This window comes from Dermochelys coriacea, chromosome 6 (assembly GCF_009764565.3).
Source record: "Dermochelys coriacea isolate rDerCor1 chromosome 6, rDerCor1.pri.v4, whole genome shotgun sequence".
NCBI lineage: Eukaryota > Metazoa > Chordata > Testudines > Dermochelyidae > Dermochelys > Dermochelys coriacea.
The window spans coordinates 85,963,689-85,976,327 of NC_050073.1; the positions used below are offsets into that span (position 1 = coordinate 85,963,689).

General features: G+C 46.5%; 1 protein-coding gene across 1 annotated transcript in view; it reads right to left on the reverse strand.

The window, feature by feature from the left end:
* Positions 1–12,639, reverse strand: part of NEK9 (NIMA related kinase 9) — a 33,483-nt gene that overhangs the window by 2,731 nt on the left and 18,113 nt on the right. The window contains 15 exon segments of the mRNA XM_038406098.2: positions 281–493; positions 748–912; positions 4,428–4,504; positions 4,507–4,557; positions 4,560–4,606; positions 5,694–5,708; positions 6,205–6,252; positions 6,254–6,279; positions 6,485–6,657; positions 7,140–7,301; positions 8,031–8,139; positions 8,588–8,743; positions 10,138–10,184; positions 10,729–10,929; positions 11,285–11,429. Of these exon segments, the coding sequence (XP_038262026.1) occupies positions 281–493; positions 748–912; positions 4,428–4,504; positions 4,507–4,557; positions 4,560–4,606; positions 5,694–5,708; positions 6,205–6,252; positions 6,254–6,279; positions 6,485–6,657; positions 7,140–7,301; positions 8,031–8,139; positions 8,588–8,743; positions 10,138–10,184; positions 10,729–10,929; positions 11,285–11,429 (1,635 nt within the window).

Consider the following 12,639-nt stretch of genomic DNA (forward strand, 5'->3'; position numbering starts at 1 on the left):
CCTCATGGCTGTATTACTATTAAATTATTGCCATAGAGTAAATTAGAGCATCTTTGCAGCTGACCAAGAGCAATAGGCACAAGGGATTTTTACCCTACACCTCTCTGCTCTGTCCCATCTCCTGCTGCCTGAAGAGATTTGAATTTGATTAAACCTCTTCCTCCTCTCTCCCTCACCCATCCAGCCAGAACCAGGATCAAAGTTCTCTACCCCTGCACACACACCTTCAAGGGGTGTGAGGGTTCTCAGCCTGAATGCCCCACCCAACGGATGTCCTCACCTGCTGCATTCCCTCTGTCCCCCTGCAGAACCTCTGGAGCTGGGCACTGAGACGACTGGTTTCCTGCTGCAGCTTCTGTGGTCAGCTAGACACTGAAACACCAACCCTTGCAGGCCGCTCCACCTCACTTTGCAAAGTGCTGCACACACAGGCTGCAGCTGGAGACTCAGCCTTTCCCTCCATGCAGGGCAGGGCCAGAGCTGAACACATTTGCTGCAGAGAGAGATGGGGGAGTGAGTCTGTATGTGTGCGCAACGTTTGAAATCTCCCAGGCCAGTGGCTACCTGTTGACATGGTTCCAGCCGCTTCAGGGAGCAGTGTGGTGCTTGCGACGCCACGGGGTAGGCAGAGGGACAGGGGGTTGCGTGGGAGGGGGATCATGGGCAGGTTGGCAGGCCTCTTGAAAGAACCCCGTGGGCCACATGCGGCCCACGTGTTTGAGACCCCTGTCTTAAGGTATATGTTACCTGGGGCTCTGTCTTGTGCTTGTTGAATTCAGCAGGAGCATCAGAGGCCACTTTCAGTCCTTGGAGTTCCTGATAGGGAAGAGTCTCCTTTTCAGGCTCTGAAGCATCTGTGCTCATAGGAAAGGGGCTGTCAGGCATGGGGATGAATTCAGCATTCTCCAGTTCCTGGACACACACACAAGCAGCATTGTGTCAGAGATTTCTCATGCTCCTAAACACCCTGTATCTCTTCAGCCACGGCACCAGCACCCTCTTGTGGTGGAAAAGGCGACTCTGGCTTACAGGCTCCTGACAGAACAGACCTCTTGCTTGAAGTCAGACAAGCAGCAAGACACTCTCCTCCTAACAATAGCCTGGCCCTGGCACTAGGCGTCTCAGATCATCACTGGGGTGAACTCCACACCATTTTCTGGTGTGGGCTGGTTGGCTGACAGGTCCCGTTTGTGTCACCACTTAGGTGTGCGACAAATCTCCAAAAAGGGCCATAATAATATACCCACCCTACACACACCCACACCATATATAACTTGAAAGCTTATTTTATGTATGTTTAGATGAGGCATAATATGGAGTAGTCAAGTGGTGCCGTAAGCCTGTAGACAAGGTGAAACAGTGGTACCTAAAAACAAAAAAAAAAGTGTTATTTTCTGCACAGTTCCAGAAACACTGCAACAGGACCATGAGTACAGTTTTTACTGTTTAAGTTAATTTCAGCACCTTAGTGTGGTACTTATTGGTCAAGTCTACCAAACAACAATTATTAAAAGATTTTTTTTAGTTTCTCATGGACAAGTATTTTTCTCAGAAATGAAGCTGTTTAGAATGTGGCAAAATGGTGAATATCAATATCAAAAGTAACTTACAGTGATAATAGTTTTCTATACCTTCATTGAAATTTGCTGACCAGATCGGTCTCAGACTGAAGGTTTTGCACCAGTAGAAGCAGATTACGTGCCTACAGTTTGTGCTGTATAGAGGGTACATATAAATGTACATGAATTCATAATGTAATGCTTCTCCATCTGTAAGCTATTGTACATATAACGTAGCATCTAGTCTGCCTGGTAGAAGGTTTTAAATTTGTAACTGCCCATGCATGCAGTACTTGCATTTGAATATTCTAGAAACTAGCTTTTTAATCAGTGATGCTTATGTACAGGTCAGTGTTAGTATTAGAGATGATAATACATAGCATCATAATATAAATATGCAAAAACTATGGGAGAAAGAAGTGGCCTAATGAGAAGTAATGAAGACAAAATTCATAAACAAGTCCTTGCCTCTGCACTGAAGGATGAATAGCATGTTACAACTCTTATCAATGTCATCAACAATATGACAAACCCATTTGACCCTGAATCACATCCAGAGGAGTTTATCAACATATTTGCTAGACTGCATGTAAAATCAGGTGTACAAGAGAGTTACTGAAAACAGCAGACGTTGGGAGAATAGAACAGACTTATGAGAGGGGCACTTGATTCTGATAGGACATATCTCTTCAGTTCAGTCAAGAAATCTGGCATCAAAACATTTGCTGACGTGGCCAAGACCACAAATTTAAGTCAGGCAAAGGAGGGAAACCTGAAGTAGCTATCAGTCCTGAAATTATTTTCTGCGGAGCCAGTCCTAGCAAGATGGAGAGATGACTGTTTCAATGGCAACTGTTCTTAGTCACCCAATAGGACCTATGCCTGTGCCCCTCTTCCATGCTGATGGAACTATGAGAAGAACAGATAAAACTGAATTAAGGCATCAGCTGGAAGCTCAAGCTGAAATACTCCATAAGCAAAGAGCCTACAACAAAGAAGCCAGAGATGCCATGGCTCTCATACAACTGATGGCTGGAGACAAATCCTCTGCATTCTATGAATTGCCTGCTGAGTACTTGAGGCAGGTCCTAAAAGGATTTGACAATGCTAATTCTGTAATCAAAGTCTTTTACAGATATGACAGGAACTTGTGAAAACTGCAGACAGACTGTGCTGGACAGGATCTAAGATGGATGCAAGAAATACTAGGTGACTGGTGGATGCCCTGTGCCTCCATGAAATTGTTTCTAAATGTGTATCCAACAAGCAGTCAATTCTAAAATTTCTCTAATGAATATAGGGTTAAAAATGCACCTGAGTGTGTTGGGCACACCCAACACAAACATTCCTTTTGCTGGAGGCTTTTCTGATGGTGAAATAAGCAAAGTTCATCACCAGTAGAGGTTTTTGAAGTAGTCCAAGACTTAAACAGTACTCAAGAGGAAGAAGACACAAGAATACTTTTGCATGCTGTATATGCCAATATGGATTTTGGCTCTCTGTGTGTCAAAGTAACCATAATAAGGTCACCTGATACACAAGTTTTGATCATTGCTGTTCATTGCTTTCCAAAACTGGAACATACAGGTAACATGTAGGCACTATTACCATTACCAGAACAACTGACAAGCACAGCTTCATATCTATGCATGCAATTTGTGATGCATTCACCGTGACTTCGGCAACACACTTCCTGCTGTACACATATTAACAGGATGTGACTCTATATCAGCCCTATTTAGTATTTGGAAAAAATTTTTGTTTAATGTCAAAACAAAGGTACCTTACCACTTCAGGAAATCCTGCCAAATTGGAACAAAATGACAACAAGCTGCAATTTCTGCACCAAAGAAGTTGGTAGTGGTGCTGTCTGACCAGCACGAGAAAGAAAGAGACCTGTAGAGACCCGGAATTGCTACGCTTCATTAGCCATCAAAAAGGACAAGTCAATGGCCAACTCCCATCGTGTGAGGACAGTTTTGAAAAACTGATCCAAAAGAGCATCTTGGCAAACAAATATTTGCAATGCCTCCACAAATCGGTAAACCAGCTATTGGATCACTATTGCAATGTAGATGATGAATTACTGCCTGTACTCTCACGGCCCAAATCGTAGCTGAGCTTCTACAAGATCTTATCTGTGCCTGTACCAGTAGAGTTGCGGCACAATCTACCGTGTCTGTATCAGAACAATCTTCCCTGCGCAGAACTGTGTATAAGCCAAGGCAATGAAGACTATGTTATCCCATGCACTCTTGACAGAGATCACAATGATGACAAGATGATGACAATGTTGCCTAAAGATGTTACAGTGCTATTACATTTCAATGATACCTGTAAAAAATGTGTTATTAGATTTTGTTTCACCCTTTAGATTGTTGTTGTGATGCTTTGGATCACAGAGAAATCAAATTTTAATGTCTTGCAATAATACCTAAAGTGATTAAACTAACAAATGAATGCAAACATTTCAAAGTGGTCATTTGGTATCATTGTTTATCCCATTGCTATGGTAATGCCACCACTTGACAGCTCCACATTGTACCCCATCTTAAAGCAACATGATAAGCTTTCATATGATGTATGGAATGTGTATGGGGTAGATAGGGTACATTAAATTGACCTAACCAGTGGTGTTGGCTGTGTGTCTAATTCCAGTACTACCACAAACAAGGAGTGCAGAGAAATGTCTATCTGGTGCAGAGGGTCTCCTGCGCCCTCTGTGGGGAAGAATAGAGGCTGCAGACAGTTTAGAGAAGCCTCTTGGAACTCCTCTTGCTGGCTCTTTGAGGAAGAACGGACAGCTTATTCTCCCTTAACTGTGATCCCCCCTGGGATTTTAGATAAATTCATGAGACAGTTTATTACCTTACGCAGCCAGCCAGGGCAGGAGCTACTGTCAGCATTGCTGTCCCCCATGGCCTCTGTTGCACTGATCCAGCCCCCATTCCACGATCTGCTTCCATGGTTCCCCGAAAGCCTCCACTTGGATCAGGGTTTCAGATTCCCGTTCATTTTCCTCCTCCTCTCCTCCACCAGTTGTGGAGCTCTGAGCCACTGGCAGACAAGAAAGAGAAGCAACCTTACCATTTCACTGGCTCTACCAGGTCAGGAATGCAGCAGGTGCTGGATCCCAGATAAGGCAGAGAAAAGAGAAGGGGAGATTATCCCCCTAAAAGCTACTTTAACTGCAGAACCCTGAGGGTGAGTATATTTACCTGGACTATGTCTCCTTCCAGCTATATAATTCATAAAACCCATGCAACCCTCCCCAAAAGTGACCCTCTGCCACACAATCGTGCTTCCTGCCCTCATCTCTCCCCACCCAAAGTCCCTGTAGTGACCCCAAGATAGGTAACCACCTCCATCCATCAAGCTGCCTCCTGTTGCATAAAGGGACACGGATGACAAATGCCTGGACAGATCAGACAGACGCTGACTGCTTTTTCAACCCACCCACCCAATCTCCTTGTCTTCATATCTGTACCACTCATCCAGTCCCACCACCTCCACAAGCATCCAGTCCAATCCTATCAGCCTGCCCTGCCTTCCTAACCCTCATAACACACAGTCTGTTTGAAAGTTAATGAGGTCATTGCCACTTTGTGAGAGTTTTGAACCACTGGCACCCCAGGCTAAGCTAACAGGACACAGACCCCACAATATCCAGCTCTCCTGCCAACAAGCCTCGGACCTTGCCCTCCTTCCATCCATCCAAAATGTTTCTGCCAAGAGGTATCCTTCAGAATGTCACCATATCACCTCCCTCTATTGATCTCCCCTTGCCTTCCACATCAATTCAAGCGTCTCATGTTAAAGGCCCCACAGCTCAGCTCCTGCTTCCATCTCTTCCTACTCCTCTCCCACGCTGTTCAGATCCTTCCCCTTAGGCTTAGCCCTTCCTCATCTGTGCACCATTGGCCTCCCTCTCTTTATTCAAGCCCCTCGCATTCTTCTCTGATGCCTTTCAAAGACAACTGAAACCCTGTGACAGACTAACTGCATCCACTCTCACAGTGCACTGTGCAAGGGCCATGTCTGAAAAATGCAGAGGCCTGAGCCCGTTAGACACAGATACCATAATTCCACCTATATACCCCTGACTGGATAATAATAGAACCACCTTGCACAGACCCTGATCCTCCTCGTCTGCGCTCAATCTAACTCAAGCTGCAAGCCTCCTGCGGGGCAGGACTTCAACACAGTATACAAATGTTACATTCTGGTGCTTGGCTCTTACGTTGTTATCTCCAGGGCTTCCTGCAAGGACCTGAGTCTTTGCTCCTCAAAATTTCAGCTGCTCTAGTTTTCTCTGATCTCATACTCTAGGGGTCTGACTAGCTGAAACTGGTTTGGTTTATAAGGATTTTTTGCTCGCATCTAAGCCGACACGTGTGTCACACTGTGCTAATTGAGGCAAGTACCTCCTATCATCATTCTTCTCACCATACTACAATACTGGAGAGGGAGCATCAGCTTGCCCCAGTGCGAAGGAGTCCCGAAAGCCCAGTGCAGCAGGAAGCAGTGAGGGGGATGGGTAAGACTGCTCTGAAAGCCCTTTGAAATGACCCTGCCATTTGAAGCTTTCCAGTGTGCGTCAAGCTGCTGCTGCCCAGGAACTCCACTGCGACCCACCTGCTTTTACCCAGGCTGATTACTCACCAGTACCGATGACAAGCCACTACTGTTGGATCATGGTTTTGGAATTCAGCCACCTTTTCTATGTAAAGAAAGAATATCCTTTCAGTAAAGGGGCTCTCATAAAGTGGTGCAAATCAATACAGGACAGAACCAATGTTCCAATACTGTGCTGATGTGGACTCGCCAGCGAGTTCCCTCAGAATATCTGACCCTCCCTCCCAGTAACGCCATTATGGTATGATTATCACAACAAATGTCCTTGGAACACGCCGTCCCTGAATCACACTCCCCACAATGAAATGGTTGCCAGCCCGCAGGACAGATCCTGGAACGTGATGCAGGGACCCAAAAATGGGCCGAGGCCATGAAGTACAAATATCGGAGCCATGAGCTCTCTCTGTCGGTGTCATTGCCAGACGTCCGTTCCCACCATTGCCCCAGGCAAAGATATGGTTATCTAGGAAAAAGCTGAACCATCAGCCTGAACTTAGAAACACCTCATTACCCTTCCAGGGGCCCCACCAGCCTGGACTCATTACAGAGATCTCCCATAGCTACTCTGATTCAAGACAGACAGGGTGTCTAGTCCACTTGCTACTAACCAGCCCTTGGAAGGCTAAAATTGTGTGTAGTGAAGCCTAGCAGCCAGTCTCCAGCCAACCACTTGGTACCCTCTGGACAACATTAGCTAAAGCTTTGTGCTGCCCTGCCCCACTATTATGGCACCAATCTGGGAAAATTTCCCCGTTCCAGTCACGGCCTTTCAGAGCCTGACTGTGCCAGGGCTAACTGCAAAGACTGCAGCCTTTCTGTGCTGCCCTGAATGGCAGAAGATACAGGAAATGCTCCCATTGCTAGATGGGAGCCAAATGTCTGAAACTATTCTGCAGACCCAGCCCACAGGAGGAGTCCACTGCAGCCCCACAAATGCCCACTCACCGTCAGTAGCAGCTATGGTGAATTCATCTCCACATGAAACCCTGATCACCTGCTTACCCCCAAGGGGGCCTCCCAGCAGGTTAATTCCCAAATGCTTCTTATAGTCACCAACGCCCAGCTGTCCACACTTGTTGGAGCCGAAGGTCAGCAAGCGGCCCCGCTCTGAGAGGAGGAATGAGGAGAGTCATGGTAGGTACCCAAGACAGGAAGCAGCCATGCAGGCAGAGAGAATTACTAGCAACACCCCATGACCAAAAAGGACTTTGCTAAGAACTTGGTCATGCTGGAAGGGGGCTATTAGCCAGTGAGAATTGCTTCAACCCAAGAAGTCCCCCAGCCACTCAAATCTCTCTTTGCTTCCTACCTTTGACTCTGGATCCCGTGACTCCTCCCAGTCCCTTAACTGAGATGCTCTGGCAGGGGGAAACCAAGGTGCCTGATCAGGTTCTAATGCTGAACGTCAGCCTTCCCAAGGTATTATCCTTTCCATGCACAAGCCTCTCCTCCCTTTAGGAGGGCTGAATTGAGCTCTGATATTGCTGCTGCTGAACAATGTGAAATTCATGCCTGCTCCAGGAACTGACAGCCAGTGGCAAAGGGAGCTGAGACCCTATCTAAAACCTTCATTGCCCAGGGGTCAGCACTCGGCTCGCAATCACTGGATGGGGCTTCATGCGCTTCTACTTTGCTCAGTGGAGCTGGAATGAAATGGAATAGAACTGATTTAAAAGGACTAGCACAAATGGTATCCTACTAACTCTGAACACAGCATACGAGCCAGTGACATGTACAATGAAAGCCTATCCCTGGAGGCTACAACTAGCTCCTCTAACTGGGAGTGGGGAAGTGGAGCCATTCTCCACCACCACTTGCACTGTGAGTAGGTCTCACCATCTATGGAAGCTGTGTGCGTCTTTCCTGGGGCAATGGTGCGGATCTTGTAGAAGGAGAGCTGCTTGGCCAGAGTAAGGGAAGTTGTGTAGGGAACTTCATAGTAGGTCTGAAGGAAGAGACCAGACATAATCAGGTAAAGCCCAGAGCCAGCACCCCAGGGGCACACACATCATGCACATTCACCAACCAAGATCTATTTATGCAGGTCTTGGGTAGAGGACAGTGCTGGGTCTGCCAGCCCTGCAAGAAGGCAGGTAATTCCTGCCAGGCTCAGATTCCACTTACGTTGTATGAGCGCCCCAGATGCAGCTAACATGCTGTTTTACCACCACAGAAGTGAACTGAACCCACTGGCAGATGTGAGGCTGGGGAATATTTGCCTCTCATCATACTAGCAGTGCCTTAGGATTTCCCTTCCCCCTGCAGTTCTGAGCTGGGATCCAGTGGATGGACGTATCCCATGTGATGGATTCTTTGCCATTGTTGGGGGACCTCTGCTTCCCCATCTTCTAGGAAACCCTGGGAGCAGGCACAGGAGCACCAGATGCACTCACATCATGGTTGATGATCCCAGATGTGCATTGGTTCAGGCCCAGTTTGTTGAACTCGTTGAGTCCACATGCCAGCACTTTGCCAGTCTGGGTCAGCAGGAAAGTCCCATCACAGCCACACTGGACTGAGACAATGTTCAAGGTCTTTGGAACATCCACCTAGATTGAAAACACAAATGCCAGGAATCAAGTCCTGACAGCTAAAGAGCAGAAGCCAAGGACCAAACCTAGAACACAGGAAATACCTGACTGGATCAAAGTGGTGGTCCATCTAGTCTAGTCCTATCCCTGACAATGGCCAGTACAAGATGCTTCAGATGAATGTGTAAGAATCTTCATAACAGAATAAGCTGCCCACAGGGAAGTTATGTCTTCCTGACAATTAGTTTGATATGGATGGGCTTCAGGTCATAAAACCAATGTATGATCCTATAGTGAATCCTACCCAAGCTTGTGACCTTAAATGGTATTTTGCATTAGTAACTGTTATTATTCCATAACGGACGTCACTTCTTAAGCACTATCAGAATTTGGCGTTTACCCCCAAAGCATTTGTTTTTCTTCCTTCTGAATCTTCTTTCCTATTTAATGTGAACATCTGACCCTTTACTGAATCAGAACAACAGACAGTGAGCGTAAGGGAAGTAAGAACAACTGTAATGATAAAGATCAGGAGATTTTTTGCTTATCTACACAACGTATTTTTGGTAAAGAAAAGATGGTGAGGAGTGATCTTTATAGCGAGTGGGGAAAAACGATCACAGTAAACACTTTAGCCATGCAAACTTGCTGGTTCCATGTGAGGTACCAGAGAGCCTCACAGGTTTCTCTATTGACTAACCTACATAATTTTGTGTCATCTTCAAAATTGACCCCACCTCTGTTCATCCACCTGTTCTGATCATTAATAAATACATCAAGCAACACTTGGAGCCTCCAAGTAAACTTCTTGCCATGAAGAAAATTGATAAATTATCCTATCCTTTGTTTTCCGTCTCAGCTGGTTTCTAACCCATGATAGAACTTCACCTCCCACTCCTTTTTGGGAGGGATTTTATATTGCTTTCCAAATAATCTTTGACAAATTATATCAACTCATTTTCCTTTTGCCATTAGTTTGTGAAACGCTCAAAGAATTCCAGTAGGTTAGAGAAGCACAATTTTCCTCTGTAGATCTGGGGCATGGAATTTGGTGCTGACTAATAGTTCAGGACGCTACCCTCCTACAGGGCTTTCTTTGTCAAGTTCAGCACTTGCTATTATTTGTCTCTGCAAGGAGGTCTCAGAGCAGTGAAGTTGGAAGTCACAAGCCACGGGGAGCACCCTAGTTTAGCCATTCTGAGAGCTATGTTTCCCATCTCAGACCAACTGATAACTGCCATTAGATCTAGGGCCAGTGATTGGTGAAGGGAATAAGTGAATATGGAATCCTCAAAGCTTTGCAGTGCCTTAGGAAAAACAAACTCAGGCAGAAAATTTTTGAAAACAGTGACTAATTTGGGCCTAGATTAATGTCCAAGAGGTGTTTCAGGAGGAGGCACCTAGAGTTTTACCTTCTGAGGGGTGTAGTGATCTTCTTCCGAATCCAAACCCAGGCGCCCTGTGTCAGCAGAGAGACTATGGTGAGAAACAGTGATGCACGATCTTCCCATGGCTGAGAGGTTTGTCCCTGGGACATGCCCTTGTCCTTCCCCACTCCTAGCAGAATCCCCCAAAGCCAGGAGCCTTGCTTCTGGGAAAACAGTGCTCCTTTCCATTCATCAGGGTAACCTCTCCAAGGAAAAAGTGCACTGCTCCAGTTCACAGAGAACTCTCTGTCCCAAAGGCGGAGTACCTATTTCTGGGAGAACCACCCTCCCTCCCAACTTCCTAGTAAAATCCCAAAGGTTCATTCCTCATCTCTCAATCTAAATTGGAAAGAAACCCCCAAGAACGACTAGGTGATTTTTGGCCTCCAAGGTGCCCTAGGCAGCCCTCATCCATTCTCTGCTTTATATAACTGCATCATAGCCACCATCCTGCCAGTTGTGAGTAAGAGTGGATGTGTTTCCATTCCCTCTCAGGGCCATATTATATCTGACCTCCCTAGGCCTCCAAAGCTTGGAACAGGTCCCAGAAAAAGGACACGGCATGACTGCACATACCATACTCCCCACAGCCCCATGAGTAGACCTCTCTGTTTCTGGTCAGAACAGCCACATGATTATCTCCACAGGAGACCTGCTCCACAGGGTTGCTGAGGAAAAAGTCCAGCTGCAGGGGGTCCAGGACTTCAGAGCCAAATGCCTTGTCAACACCCATGCAGCCATAATAGTCCGAGCCAAAGGCATACATCTGGCCTTCATCTGCATGGAAGATGGAGTAAACTCAGTCAGCACATGGAGCTTGCATCAGGCTGCCTATTAACCTCCCACAGAGTTGCCAAAGGAGCCTGATCCCTGTGGTCACCCTCATCTTTAATACAGAGGAATGGCCCCAGGAGACTATAAAGTCTTTGCCTGAAATGTAATCTGGTTGTTCATATTAAAATGGATCACTGCATGCTGGGATCTGCAGGCCTTTTGTTTGAGAAGCTCAGAGAAAGCCAAAGTGTAGCCTTTCCCCTGGTAAAGTAGCTCTGCTGAGCTCATCTTGGAGGCTGACTGGTCCACTGTGCAGCAGACCAGGGTCTCTCCTCATGCCACCCAATCAGTCTCTCACCTGTGATGCAAACGGTAAAGTCATCCCCACAGGACACCTGGTGGATAGCCTTCCCCTGCAACTTCTCCACACGCTTTGGCTGCCGGTAGGAAGCTTTGTCTCCATGCCCCAGCTGGCCATGCAGCTTTGTGCCCCCCTGCATATTCTGTAATACATAGAAGCCTGGTAAAGATGCATGTCCAGAGCTCAGTGGGGTACTGTCAGTATCCTTGAAGCCTGAGAATGAGGAGGTAAGGAAAAAACAGCAACAGAGCAAGGGAAAGTGTTTTAGTTACCCTATCCTAGGGAAGAGACTGGTCTCTCAGAGGGGTATGATACCAACCACCACTTAAATGCCACCTTGGGCTTTCCGGTAGCTTTAATTATGCCCTAAGGAGCAGCAATCAGGTTTCAAGCCAGCCACAGGAGTCAGGAAGGAACGCCTCTCCTTTCCCATGCCTACCCAAATGGACAGGTGCATTATATGACTAAGACCCTGTGTAATCTGAGATGCTGCAGAATACGCTTGTTGCTGCAGAACTGTGCTCAAGGATCTCAGCTTTCATTATTACATATGCTGCTAATGCTTATGGGTGCAAAGAAATCCTTAAGCATGTGAAACAAGTGTCACTGATGCAGCAATTTCTGCCTGAGTCTGCAGACAGACAAACAACAGCTCTGAGAATTTTGAACTTCCCCTTTCATCTTGACGGGTTGTTGATGCTGAAACCTAAATATGACAATTAGAGTGTCAACAATGTTAACGATCTCACTGATGGTTTTAGTAGTGAATGTGTTTGACCCATAATCACCAACTGCCTCCCTCCCCAAGAGACCTATCCCCTACTCAATGATCAAAATTTCCTGTTCCTCCCCTTCCCCTCTGAACAGGTTCTATGCTGCAGTTGTGTGTTGTCAGTACAAAAATCTGCAGAACACTGAAAATGTAGATGTAGGATACATTTGTTTAGTTTGATACTAAAGCAACAGGGGAAACAAAAGTGAATTATTTTAAAATTCAAGATAAAACTCAATTTTTCCATTCACCTTAAGCTGCTGCAGTCTCCAGCTTGGTCCCTGAAAGAAGGGGCCCTTGCTGCAGAATTTGGAACCAGCCTGCTGCAGAGTACTCAGAGTCCTACCTATATCCAGCCAGGCTATGGTTCCTGCACTCAGCACATGACTCCTACATTCTAATGGGCTCTCCCACCCATTCCATGTGGTCTCTGAAAACCCTTCTCCAAAAATAGATACAGGCTAATGGAATAGTACAAGACCGCCACTGCACTTAGGGATGGGGGGAGGGAAAGAAAGGGTGCTTGGCTCAGGGCATCATGCCACAGTCCCTAACTTACCACCCTTTGGTGTGCTGCAAT